The 12,768-nt window shown below is 34.4% G+C and overlaps 1 protein-coding gene across 1 annotated transcript; it reads left to right on the top strand.

The window, feature by feature from the left end:
- The first annotated feature begins 1,992 nt into the window (after nt 1-1,992).
- LOC107840247 (scopoletin glucosyltransferase) lies at nt 1,993-3,941 on the top strand. The gene has a single exon (XM_016684051.2). It carries the CDS (start codon nt 2,405-2,407, stop codon nt 3,824-3,826), a length of 1,422 nt encoding a protein of 473 aa, XP_016539537.1. The 5' UTR covers nt 1,993-2,404; the 3' UTR covers nt 3,827-3,941.
- Nucleotides 3,942-12,768: the final 8,827 nt, after the last annotated feature.

Raw genomic sequence — 12,768 nt, 5'->3', positions numbered from 1 at the left:
CTCATCTGAGACAGATGCTTTCTTACAGTTGTATGCGGCTAGAAATTGGAGTCCAGAGCACATATGAGGATGTTGCTCGTGACACCAATAGAGGCCACACTGTAGCAGCTGTGGCTGATTGCTTTTGTTTGGCAAAGGATGCTGGCTTCAAGGTTGTTGCTCATATGATGCCTGACCTCCCAAATGTTGGTGTTGAGAGAGACTTGGAGAGTTTTAAGGAATTCTTTGAAAGTCCTTCATTTAGAGCAGATGGACTTAAAATTTATCCTACACTTGTTATTCGTGGCACGGGACTTTATGAACTGTGGAAAACGGGAAGGTATAGAAATTATCCACCTGAGCAGCTTGTAGACATTGTTGCTAGGATTCTTTCTATGGTGCCACCTTGGACACGTGTTTATAGGGTCCAACGAGATATCCCTATGGGCTATGCCTCTGGTGACTTCTGGAGTTGAGAAAGGGAATCTCCCAGAATTGGCTTTAGCTCGAATGGATGATCTTGGCTTGAAATGCCGAGATGCCCAACACGCGAAGCTGGGATCCAGGACATTCACTACAAGATAAAGCCTAAGAAAGTTGTAATCTTGTGGGACTTAGACAATAAACCACCACGTGGGACATCTTACGAGGCAGCCATGTCGCTGAAAAAGGTCGCACAATGTTTTGGCGAAGTTGTGGATATGTCTGCCTATGCCAATCGCCATGCTTTCATCCATCTTCCTCGGTGGGTTGTTGAACAGAGGCATGAAAGACGACATCTTGGTATTCTTGAACGTAAAGGGGTTGTTACCCCGTCGGAACCTTATGTGTGTTCTGTCTGTGGACGAAAATGTAAGACCCATTTAGACTTAAAGAGGCATTTCAAGCAGTTACATGAAAGGGAAAGGGGAAAAAAGCTCTGTCGTATGAGGTCACTAAAAGGGAGGAAAAGACAGAGATTTGAAGAGAGGTTTGTTGATGGTAATTACAAGTATAGAGATTCCATGTTGGCCTCCATCCTATATTGTCCACGCTTCAAATGTTTAGTCCTGAGCGTGAGGGGGTGTTGGAGTCCCACATCGATGGATTAAAGTACCTTTGATCTCCTTATCTGATCTTGTATAATCTTCCCCTCATGAGGCATTCTACATCGGCGAGTTAAAGAGTCTTTGGTCTCCTTATACGGTCGTGAACAATCCTCCTCTCATGAGAATGGAGAATTAGATAGTCTTGGGCAATACTCCTCTCATGAGAATGGAGAATTAGAAGCGGGTTGTTGGTTGTGAGTTAGGCATAAACATTTTTTAGATTTAATTAGGAGTGGATCGGGTAATAGCCATATTAGGTCGGTTAGTGAGTTTGATTAATTATTTGAAATAAAAATATAAAAATGGAAAAAGAGATAAATATATTTCAAACTATGATAAATGGTGCGCATCTACACTTCGTCATACTTTGGTTACCTATATGAGTCATATACGTATCATTTCATTAATATACTTACCATTTATGATAGTTCGAATTTATATTTATTTCTTTTCCGATAAAACAATGTTAAAGTCGGCTGCTAGTAGGATATACACTTATCAAATGGTCCACCAGCATGGTAATTATCGATTCCAACTACTATATGTCAACCGCTAATTAACAAAATGCTTCTAGATGATTTGTAAACGGTATATACTAGAATCCCATGTCGCAGTCGAACCGAATTCTCAAACGTTAAACGATGTTTTCGTCTTTGAACAAAACACTGCTCTTGCTCTTAAATTATAGGGAAAGGTCTAGGAAAAGGCAAAATTGGGTTGTCACTTGCGAGTTGTGACGGAAGAGCGTATGTCATTGATCCGCGTTTGGGTCTTTGTACAAACCCCTGTTCTGTAAGTTGCATTTCAAAAGATTGGAAATCACACACACTGGTCCCCACCACTTTTTGGTTGATTGGTTTCTGTTCCCTCTGTCAAAACAAACACGTTAGAGCTTACGTTATAAACTCTGCTTCAATCAAAACAAGTTAACTAACCCGGCTAGAACTTTTGTTGGACGCGATTTTGATAAAGCACTGAATTATAAGGAATGATTATATACAGTTTTATTTTATATTTTTACAAGATGCTATACTCACATCTTCGACCACGATGACCTGATCTCATACGTGAAAAATAACTTTAACAGTTACATTAAAGCTCGTTGCTCTACCAAAGCAATTGGAAAAAAAAAAAATATTTCTTCGAGGACAAGTTAGTCTTATGCACCTTCAAAGAAAATTACAAGTAATTCGGTGTATATATAGTGCCGTTGATGCATTAAACACTCGTGCAATTATTCCACACATAACGACCGAAAAGAACCACTCTAGCTTTGCTTCCATTTCTATTTTCAGCCACAACACGTTTCTTTGCTTGTTTCAAAACATTTTAACAAAATGGGTCAGCTCCATTTTTTTCTCTTTCCCATGATGGGTCAAGGGCATATGATTCCCATACTAGACATGGCCAAGCTCTTTGCTTCCCGTGGTGTTAAGGCCACCATAATCACTACCCCTCTCAATGAATATGTTTTCTCCAAAGCTATTCAAAGAAACAAGCATCTGGGTAGCGAAGTCGATATCCGTTTGATTAAATTCCCAGCTCTGGAGAACGGCTTGCCTGAAGATTGCGAACGCCTTGATCGCGTTCCTTCTGATGACAAGCTCCCCAATTTCTTCAAAGCTGCAGCTATGATGAAAGAACCACTAGAGCAGCTTATTGAAGAATGTCGCCCAAATTGTCTGATTACTGATATGTTCCTTCCTTGGACTACTGATTCTGCTGCCAAATTTAACATTCCTAGAATTGTTTTCCACGGCACTAGCTACTTTGCGCTATGTGTCGGAGACAGCATCAGGCGTAATAAGCCTTTCAAGAATGTGTCTTCTGGTTCTGAAACTTTTCTGGTAGCAGATTTGCCTCATGAAATCAAGCTGACTAGAACACAATTGTCTCCATTTGAGCAATCGGATGAAGAGTCAATTATGTCCCAGATGGTAAAAGCTGTCAGGGATTCAGATTCAAAGAGCTATGGAGTTATCTTCAACAGTTTCTATGGGCTTGAACCAGATTATGTCGAACATTATACCAAGGTTCTTGGTAGAAAAAACTGGGTTATTGGCCCGCTTTCGTTGTGCAACAGGGATATTGAAGATAAAGCTGAAAGAGGGAAAAAATCCTCTATCGATAAACATGAGTGCTTGAAATGGCTTGATTCGAAGAAATCTCATTCCATTGTTTACGTTTGTTTTGGAAGTGTAGCAAAATTCACTACATCACAGATGCAAGAACTCGCTATGGGACTTGAAGCTTCTGGACAGGATTTCATTTGGGCTGTCAGGACAGACAATGAAGAGTGGATGCCTGAAGGATTCGAAGAAAGAACGAAAGGAAAAGGATTAATTATAAGAGGATGGGCACCCCAAGTGCTAATTCTTGATCACGAATCTGTTGGAGCTTTCGTGACTCATTGTGGATGGAACTCGACGCTTGAAGGAGTATCTGCAGGGGTCCCAATGGTGACATGGCCAGTGTTTGCTGAGCAATTTTTCAACGAGAAGTTGGTGACTGAGGTTATGAAAACTGGGGCTGGCGTTGGTTCGGTGCAATGGAAGAGAATAGATAGTGATGGAGTGAAAAGTGAAGCAATAGCAAAGGCAATAAAGAGAGTGATGGTGAGTGAAGAAGCAGAGGGATTCAGAAGCAGAGCTAAAGCTTATAAGGAGATGGCAAGACAAGCTATTGAAGAAGGAGGATCATCTTACATTGGATTGACTACTTTGCTTCAAGATATAAGTTCCTATAGTTCCACTAATTAAGTAGTGATTGAAAAAAATATGTATGGTTTCTGTAGTGTGTGTGTTTTGTGCGCTTATTTTGACATTACCCTTGTTTTTAATAATTAATGTCATGAAATGAAGTATTGCAGCCCAAGATGAGATCGAAATCAACCGATCAGTCATCCCTAAATTCAACGTATCAGACATATCCATTATCAACATTAATCTTTCGTCACACAGCATACCGATGACGAACACAAAGAAGATGTATGTTTAATTAAGAGCAAATACATAATTACTCCCTGATGTTAATCGAGATAAATATATAATTACTCCCTGATGTTAGTCGAAATTTTTAAAAATATACCTAATATACCTAAACTTTGAATTCAACCTATTATCTCACGATTCTTACTTAATCCGTTACAAATACATAATTTTTTGCTGAATTTCAGTCACAACAAAGAAAGGGAATACACGTATCAATTAAGTGCTGTCACGTATTAAATATGTTTAATTTATATTTTTTAATAAAATTTTACTTTTTATTAAATTTAACACTCCATTCCACCCCTTTTTCCCCACCCCAACCCTTCTTCCCCCACCCCCCCTCATCCAGCAAATCCCCCCCCCCCCATCCTCTTCCCCCACCACAACCTTTCCCCCACCCCACCTCATCCTGCAAATCCTCTCCCCAACAGAAGCTCCCCTCCACCCTCCACCCTCCACCCCTATTCAGTACCCGTACCCCCGTCCAAAACCCCCACCTCATCAGCATCTTTCCCGAACCCCCAAACCCCCACTCCATCGGCATGCATTTTGTCGCACCTCTTTTTCGCCCGAGAATCGAAGTCGAAGAGTTTTTTTAATTAAAGTGACAATATCGAGTAAGGATTATATTTATCAGAGTCGTCACTTGAAATTGAGTTATGGTGTTTTAAGTCACCCTTTTAAATCTCTAGTAAAAAAGAAATGACTCTTTATCATGGTCTGCGAAAACAGAAGACCGGGTAAGGATTCTGTTGACCGAGGAGAAGGTGTGAGGCACCCCTTGAGTCCCGTGGTTCAAGCACGGTCGCTTTATTGACTTATTTTGACTTAAACTATTTTGGATAAATTATGTTATAACCTAAATTCGCTTTTTTTTTTGTTTTACACTAAACTTATCATTATCATATATTAAATATCAAAGAAAAATTAATTTTAGAAAAATATTTATCAAGGTGCAATTATTCAATCCTTGAATTTTAAAATGTACTGGAAAGATGCGGACGCCGCATTCTTTATTGAGACAAAAAAAATATAAACATTCCTAAAATTTGCTTAGGCTTAAAGATATTTGTTTCGTCTCTTTTAAACTTGAAATAATTTTTCTTATTGATTTTTTACTTTTTTTTTCTCAAATTGACAGTAAGTTTTAGATTAATTCACAACTTGTCTCTCTCATTTTCGCCTTTATTACATATTAAATAATCGAATAAGCCTTTTCAAATGGTTTAGTACCCAGAAAATTCAAATGAGATCATGACTCAATTCCAACGTTTGACCAATTCAAATAGTGATAATTAAAAGTTAGATCAGTTAAAATTCATTTAACTCAATTTTAAAACAAATTGGAGATGAAGTACTCCAAATAGCCATGTCTAGTAAAATATCAAGGTAAATAAATAATTTTTCCAGAAAAGCATATAATAAATAAGTAGTAATATTTTGTGAAATAAACCTAATAGAATTAACCATTAAAACTAGTGTGGATGAAAATTCCATATTCAAACCTAAGGACTTTACTAAACTTGATAAAATCATCCTCTGTCGCTTGTTTTATAAAAGAGAAAAAAAAACTTACGCTTTTAAAACTCAATAGAGGATTAAAATCTAAATCACTAATTTTGAGAATAATCATCTAAGAAAAATTTAATTCACACATGGTCAACAATATGATTAATTATAGTGGTTACATATTGATTTTAAAACTAACTAAATCTAGACCTTGAATTATATCAAAATAAATAAATAAATAAATAAAATGTTTCTGTATCTAGACAATCTTTAACAAATCCTAAAATTTGTTTATTATATTAAAATACTTGAATATTTGGGTAATCCATTTAATAACCGTGAGAAAAAAAATCAATTACCATAAACCACATTAAACAACTCATTACATTACTCCAATCTAACTTTATATGTATTTCAACTACGCAGAAAAACTAATCGGAACAAGAGCAACTCAATAATACATCAAATATCTATTAATTTTGAATTAAAAAAAATTGGTTATGATAATCACAGAGATTTTATATCAAATTCAAATTTAATCGGATCTCAAGAATTCTATTGTATTCTCTTATTGCTAATTACAATCGATCATATACTTGAAAGGATAAAGCACAAACAATCAATTTTTTTTTCTCACACCACATAATATAAGAGATCATCTAAATAACTTAACTCATGTTTTGATTTCTAATAAAATTCATACAATAAATATCATAGGATCAAATAAGAACTTGTGTAATAAGTTAAATAGAAGAGAAACACGAACTCGTCACTAAAAACACAAACGAAAACTTGAAACTCAATTCAGAACTCTTTCTTCTCTTTATTGTCTCATGTTTTTTAGTGCTTCACTCTCTGTTATTTCTCCGTCTATTCTTTTTTTCTGATGTTGTAGTATGTAAAAGTACGTAGGTTTTCTCTCTATGTTTTTTTTTTCTTAGTCTCTGATAGTGTTCATCCGTGTTTTGTCTGGGAGTTGGAAATTTATATGCTGATGGAGAGAGAGGTTGAAAGAAGTTGGATACAGATAGGGTAGGGTAGTTAGATTAGGATATTATTCAATTTCTCTCTTTAAAAAATAAATAAATAAATAATAATAATAAATTAATTTTTATATTTAAAAATATAATAAAAGTTTATAAATAGTCTAAGATAAATATAATTAAGAATAATAAAATTACTAGTCTATTTATTAAAATTAAAAGAAACATATATATATATATATTGAATTTTCGTACTATATAAAATACTAATAAACTAAAAAAATATATATAAGAAATGTAACTTTATTTATTAGTATTATTTTTTATTTATTTTCAACTAAAATTTATCAAAATAAAATAAAAGCTAAGATAAACATTTGACAAAAATAAATATATTTAATGCCAAATATATATATATATATATATATATATATAGAGAGAGAGAGAGAGAGAGAGAGATAGATATTAAACTTGGGGAGGGTAAAAAAATCACATGTCTACATTTTGCCCCTCTTTGTGTGAAATCTCGAAGAGTTTTCATACAAAGAAGTAGACAATATATGATTTTTGATCCTCCGATTATTCAAAAAGTGAGGAAAAAAATAAAATAAAATAAAAGATGTGACCGAGTCCTGGTTTTGGACCGCCTACATATCCCGGGTTTTAAGGAAATCAAGTCACATGTAGTTCAAATGGAGTAAAATGATGTGGCAGTGAGTTAGAGATCGAGTCAGGTTCCATCGAGTTTCCGGTTCACGACATTCTGCTTTTACATTGAAATGAATAACAAAAAATAAAATGAAGATACAAGTGAAAGGTCTTATCTATACTACTTTTCTGGAATCTTGACTTGAATCTTCATGACTTCTCAAATGGTGAGATAGTCGTTATTCTGAGTTGAACTTGAAACACGAAATGTCCCTTCTCGTTGGCTTTTGGCATTAGAGAGGAACTTGATAATTGATTTATCCTTCAAATTTTTCTCTGACTTGAACTTGACAATCTTCACTTTATTCTTTAGGCGGGCTCCTAAACTTGCAATTGATAATGTTCACCCTATTCTTTAGGCGGGCTCCCGGACTTACAACATTTTACCCTGTTCTTTAGGCGGGTTCCTGACTTGTTATTTCTTCACTCTGTTCTTCAGACGGATTCCTGGAGTTACTTTTTCTACACCCTATTCTTCAGGCGGGCTCTTGAACTTTTTTTTTTCACCTTGTTCTTCAGGCGGGTTCCTGGACTTTCTCTTTCTGATTTTTCAAATGTGTTCCTGAACTCAAAATAAAAGGTGACACGAAAAAATAACATCCCATTCTTCAGGAGGATCCTGAGAATAAAATTAAATTTTCATTCTTCAGGAGGGTCCTGTTCCATTCTTCGGGAGGGTCCTGAGCATAAAAAATAAATTTTCATTCTTCAGAAGTGTCCTGAGCATAAAAATAAATTTTCATTCTTCAGGAGGGTCCTGTCCTATTCTTCAGGAGGGTCCTGAGCATAAAAATAAATTATCATTCTTTAAGAAGGTCCTGTCCCATTCTTCAGGAGGGTCCTGAGCAAAAAGTAAATTTCCACACTTCAGGAGGGTCCTGTCCCATTATTCAGGAGGGTCTTGAGCATAAAATAAATTTCCATTCTTCAGGAGGGTCCTGTTATATTCTTCAGAAGGGTCCTGAGCAAAAAATAAATTCTCATTCTTCAGGAGGGTCCTGAGCATAAAATAAATTTCCATTCTTCAGGACAGTCCTGCCCCATTCTTAAGGAGGGTTCTGAGTATAAAATAAGTCGAGTACACGAATAAAATTTTGCTCCAATTTGCATTAATAAATTTTGTGAGTGTAATCAGATCATAACTTTTGAAAAGTAGAGAAAAGAGTGTGAATCAAAGTCCTGCTAAATAAATGGGTCTCATCAGAGTAAAACTGATGATCAAAATTAGGAAGTGTGTCTCCTAAGAGTTAAATTGAAGGACTCGACTAGAAAATGCGTCTTCTAGGAGAGATGGTTCAAGTTAGGAAGTGTTTCTCCTAACAAATGAAAACTGACTTATTCAGACTAGGAAGTGCGTCTCCTAAGAGTTGAATGAAATGACTCGACTAGAAAGTGTGTCTTCTAGGAGTGAAGGTTCAATTTATAAAGTGTTTCACCTAACAAATGAAAACTGACTTATTCAGACTAGGAAGTGCGTCTCCTAGGGGTTGAATGAAATAACTCAACTAGAATGTGCGTCTTCTAGGAGTGATGGTTCAAGTTAGGAAGTGCATCACCTAACAAATGAAACTTGAATTATCCAGACTAGGAAGTGCGTCTTCTAGGGGGTTGAATGAAATGACTTAACTAGAAAATGCTTCTTCTAAGAGTGATGGTTCAAGTTAGGAAGTGTTTCACCTAATAAATAAAAATTGACTTATTCAGACTAGGAAGTTCGTCTCCTAGGGGTTAAACGAAATGACTCAACTAGCATGTGCGTCTTCTAGGAGTGATGGTTCAAGTTAGGAAGTGCATCACCGGCCGGACTAGGAAGTGCGTCTCCTAGAGGTTAAAATGATGAGTTTTTACCATTATTGATTACAAAATCTGTGTAACAGTACTGCCTCTTGTATTTGCAGAAGTGAGAAATTGCAGCTTTTAATAGTTAAGCTTTGAAACCTTTGATATGAAAGTAACATATGTTTTTGTTTCATATAAAGAAAACTTTTTAATTTAAAAATACGGTGGTTGATTTGTGGCATTTGGCTATTGAGACGATCTCTTGCACTTGTCATGTCCAGTTCCATTGCAAATCATTGATAGGTATTGTTGACTTATTCTAGTATTGACCCCAAATTCTGACTACGAAAATATTTTGACTCAAATCATATTTCTCTTGCATGATGCCTCGGGATTCAGCTTTAAATACATCTTTTATACTTTTACGAGTCCAAAAACTGTCGGATGACAAGCATTCTCGAGTACTTTACTTTATTTTTGAAACATGTTATCTTTGTGTGTTGGTCTTTTGTCTTGCTTTGCACAACTAAAGGAGTTGGTAGCAAGTTTTGAAGTCCTTCCTCACTTATCTTGATAAAATTTTGACTCAAAAATACATGAAAGATGATGATAGTGATTTTCTTTTGACCACAAAGACATAAAAATAAAAAATAAAAAATAAAAATAAAAATAACAAAAAGAATAGGAAAGGACAATAGATATCTCTTCTTTACAAAAATTGTCAAAAAGAAAATTTTATCTAGGTGTGGCAGCTGATTCTAGTGATTATGACATGCATTTTGAATTAAACAATCTGAACTATCCAAACTAATCAGTATCACTTTTTGCCCACTTATTGAATTCGAAAGGGAGCCATTCTTGAACTTGTTCCCTCTGGATTATAATCCTCTTTAGGCTAGTGACACCTCGATGGGTTTTCGCCAACAAGCCGCTCTCATTTTCTTTTTTTTCAACTCATTATCGTTTTATGGTGCCCACAAAGACTTTTACCAATAAGACTCTCATTTTTATTGATCTCACAACTCACGGTTGCCTTATGATGCCCAAAAGAGTTTTCACCAATAATACTCTCTCATTTTTTTATTTTTTTTTAGAAAATAACACTCAAAATATGAAATATCATGCACCCATAACATGTTTAGCCTTGACATTCTCAAAGATTGATCTGAAGGTCTTTCTTTGGTTGTAACTTGACTTTTGAAATGGGATAGAAAGAAAGGTCGGCATGGGGATCAAAATTTACACAACATTGGGTAAAATATATAACTTTTGGAATCGACTCTTTTAAGGAAATAAACTTTTTCCCCAGTGTTATTTCATTCTGAGTAACTTGAATTTTTTTGTTAGACCGAACCGCAGAGTAGGGCTGCCTACGTATCTTGTCATAGCAAGAATCAGGTCAAACGTAGTTCAGACAAGTCATTCTCTTATTTTTTTTTGAAATGAACCTGGGCTCTCTCGTTTTTTTTCTTTTCTTTGATTCTTCTCTTTTTGAGATCTTTTTTTTCAAGTTTATTTCTTTTCTTGACATTTTTTTCTGACTCCATTTTTCTTGACACCTTTTTATTTTTTTCAAACTCTATTTTGATTCCGAAAGAGGGGTATGAAATAAAATAAAATAAAACTAAAGCTCCAAAGGGGTAACAAAGGATGACACAACATTTGGATAGCAAAATGAAATGCCTTCGTCATATCAATCCTTAAAAATGCAAGCACTTAACATGCAATCTGTGAGTGAACATAAAGATCATGTATAGTCTTTTTTCAATATTGACCTTTACTGAATACGTATGTCACTATTTCTTATGCACTTGTCAAACAGAAAGGTCCAATTATATTCGCATTCCTCCCACTAAAGGACTCATGCGTTTTTAAGCTAACTTCTATTTGCTTCTCTTGACAATGAAGACTATATATCTTCTAATCGCTCTCATTTAAAGTGTTTGAGATTGACCTTCTCATTGATGACCAAGTCATTTTTAATTCACAAAGTGATTGCCTCAATACATTCAAAAGAGATTGTAACTACCTCCCCAAATACCTGAACACTTTACTTATTTTATTATATATTTTTTTCTTTCAACTCTATCTTCTTATCAAATGTTTCAGGATTAGATTGAATTTAAAGATCATTTTGTGAATTCAAGATGCATATCACATCTCTAGAATCACCATAGAAAGAGCTCTCTAAAGAAAAGAAAAAAGATAACAAAATAATATATAATAAAAAATAAAATAAAAATAAAAAGGACACACATTTGTTGACCAAAAGATAAAAGGTTTTGAATGGAAATTATAATAAAATAAGATAAGATATATCTCAAATTCCAACCCTAAAATAATTCGGAAAGTAGAAAGAAAATAAAAAGGACTACAAAAAATTCTTCCTCGTGGGGAGCAGATTGACTTCTAAATTACCGAACTTAATATTTTAGCCATTGAATTGCACGTCGGCCTTAATGGAGTCTCCACAATTATTGCTACATCATCTTTTTTTTTTCTTTTTGAACTCGATCATTTTGAATTTATCACCTCAAATTCTCTCCAAAGTAAGCCATCAGCAATTTCTCTTTTCCCCCACTCCTCTTCATTGATTACAAAACTTTTTCATACGAGTCAAAGGATCACCATGACCCTCGTACATGTTCAACTTTGCTGTTATGGAGTTTAGAGGCAAGTGAACATTGAAACATATAAAAATCCTTGTGAGAACTCTCTTTTTCTCTCTCAGTATTTGCATGTTTCTCATATTTTGCTCCAAATTTCTCACATTTCAGATCATTTCTTATTATTCCTTATTCCTAACAATTTACACCAACTCATCTCAGACCCTATATCATTTTTTTGTGGGTCATTTTACTTGTTCTTTGAACATGGTGTTGTATTGATGAGATGCCAACTTAGCCACAAACCAACCACCTTAACACTATTTTGATTTTGAAAAAAATTAATGTGTCAGAGTTCAAAATTTTCTTTTTTAAGACCACCGAATTCATGAAAGACTGCCTGTGTATCTCATTAAGATGAGAATCAGGTGTGCGTAGTTCTTCAAAATTAGAGATACGAAGAAATATACCTTTTTTTTAATAATGAGAAATTTATTTATTTATTAAATAATATATTTTTTCATTTTTGAAAACTTTTTTTTTAGTTTAAAAGGAAAGATAACCATTTTTTTTAAAAGATCACTGAATCCATTGAGGAGTGCCTACGTATCTCAATAAAATGAGAATCAGACGTGCGTAGTTCTTGAAAATTATGTTATACAAAATTTAGCCTCAAGACCCCTAAAGGTTTAGGGTTATTAAGATTTATATTTTTTGTAAAAACTTAGCCTCATGATCCTTAAAGATTCAGGGCTATTAAGATTTATATATATTTTTTTATTTTGTAAAACTTAGCCTCATGATCCCTAAAGATTCTGGGCCATTAAGATATATATATATATATAAATTGAACTTGAGAATAAAAATATAATTGCGAAAGTAATCATATTTTCAAAACATTCCCCAATAAATTTATGAATAATTTTTCAAAAGATAGGGTCGTACCCCGAAAAAGGGCTTCCTATGTATCTCAATTAAGAGTGAGAATCAGACCCTCGCAGTTCATGAAGATCGTAAAATTATGTTGCTGTATATTTAAATTTTTTCTTTCTTTTAAAAATAAAATTTTTCTTTGAAAAATGATTCACTAAATTTGATGATAATTTAATCTCTTACATTTTAAAGT

This window comes from Capsicum annuum, chromosome 8 (genome assembly GCF_002878395.1).
Source record: "Capsicum annuum cultivar UCD-10X-F1 chromosome 8, UCD10Xv1.1, whole genome shotgun sequence".
NCBI lineage: Eukaryota > Viridiplantae > Streptophyta > Magnoliopsida > Solanales > Solanaceae > Capsicum > Capsicum annuum.
The sequence above is the reverse complement of the archived record's forward strand: the minus strand, read 5'-3'. Positions and strand labels throughout refer to the sequence as shown.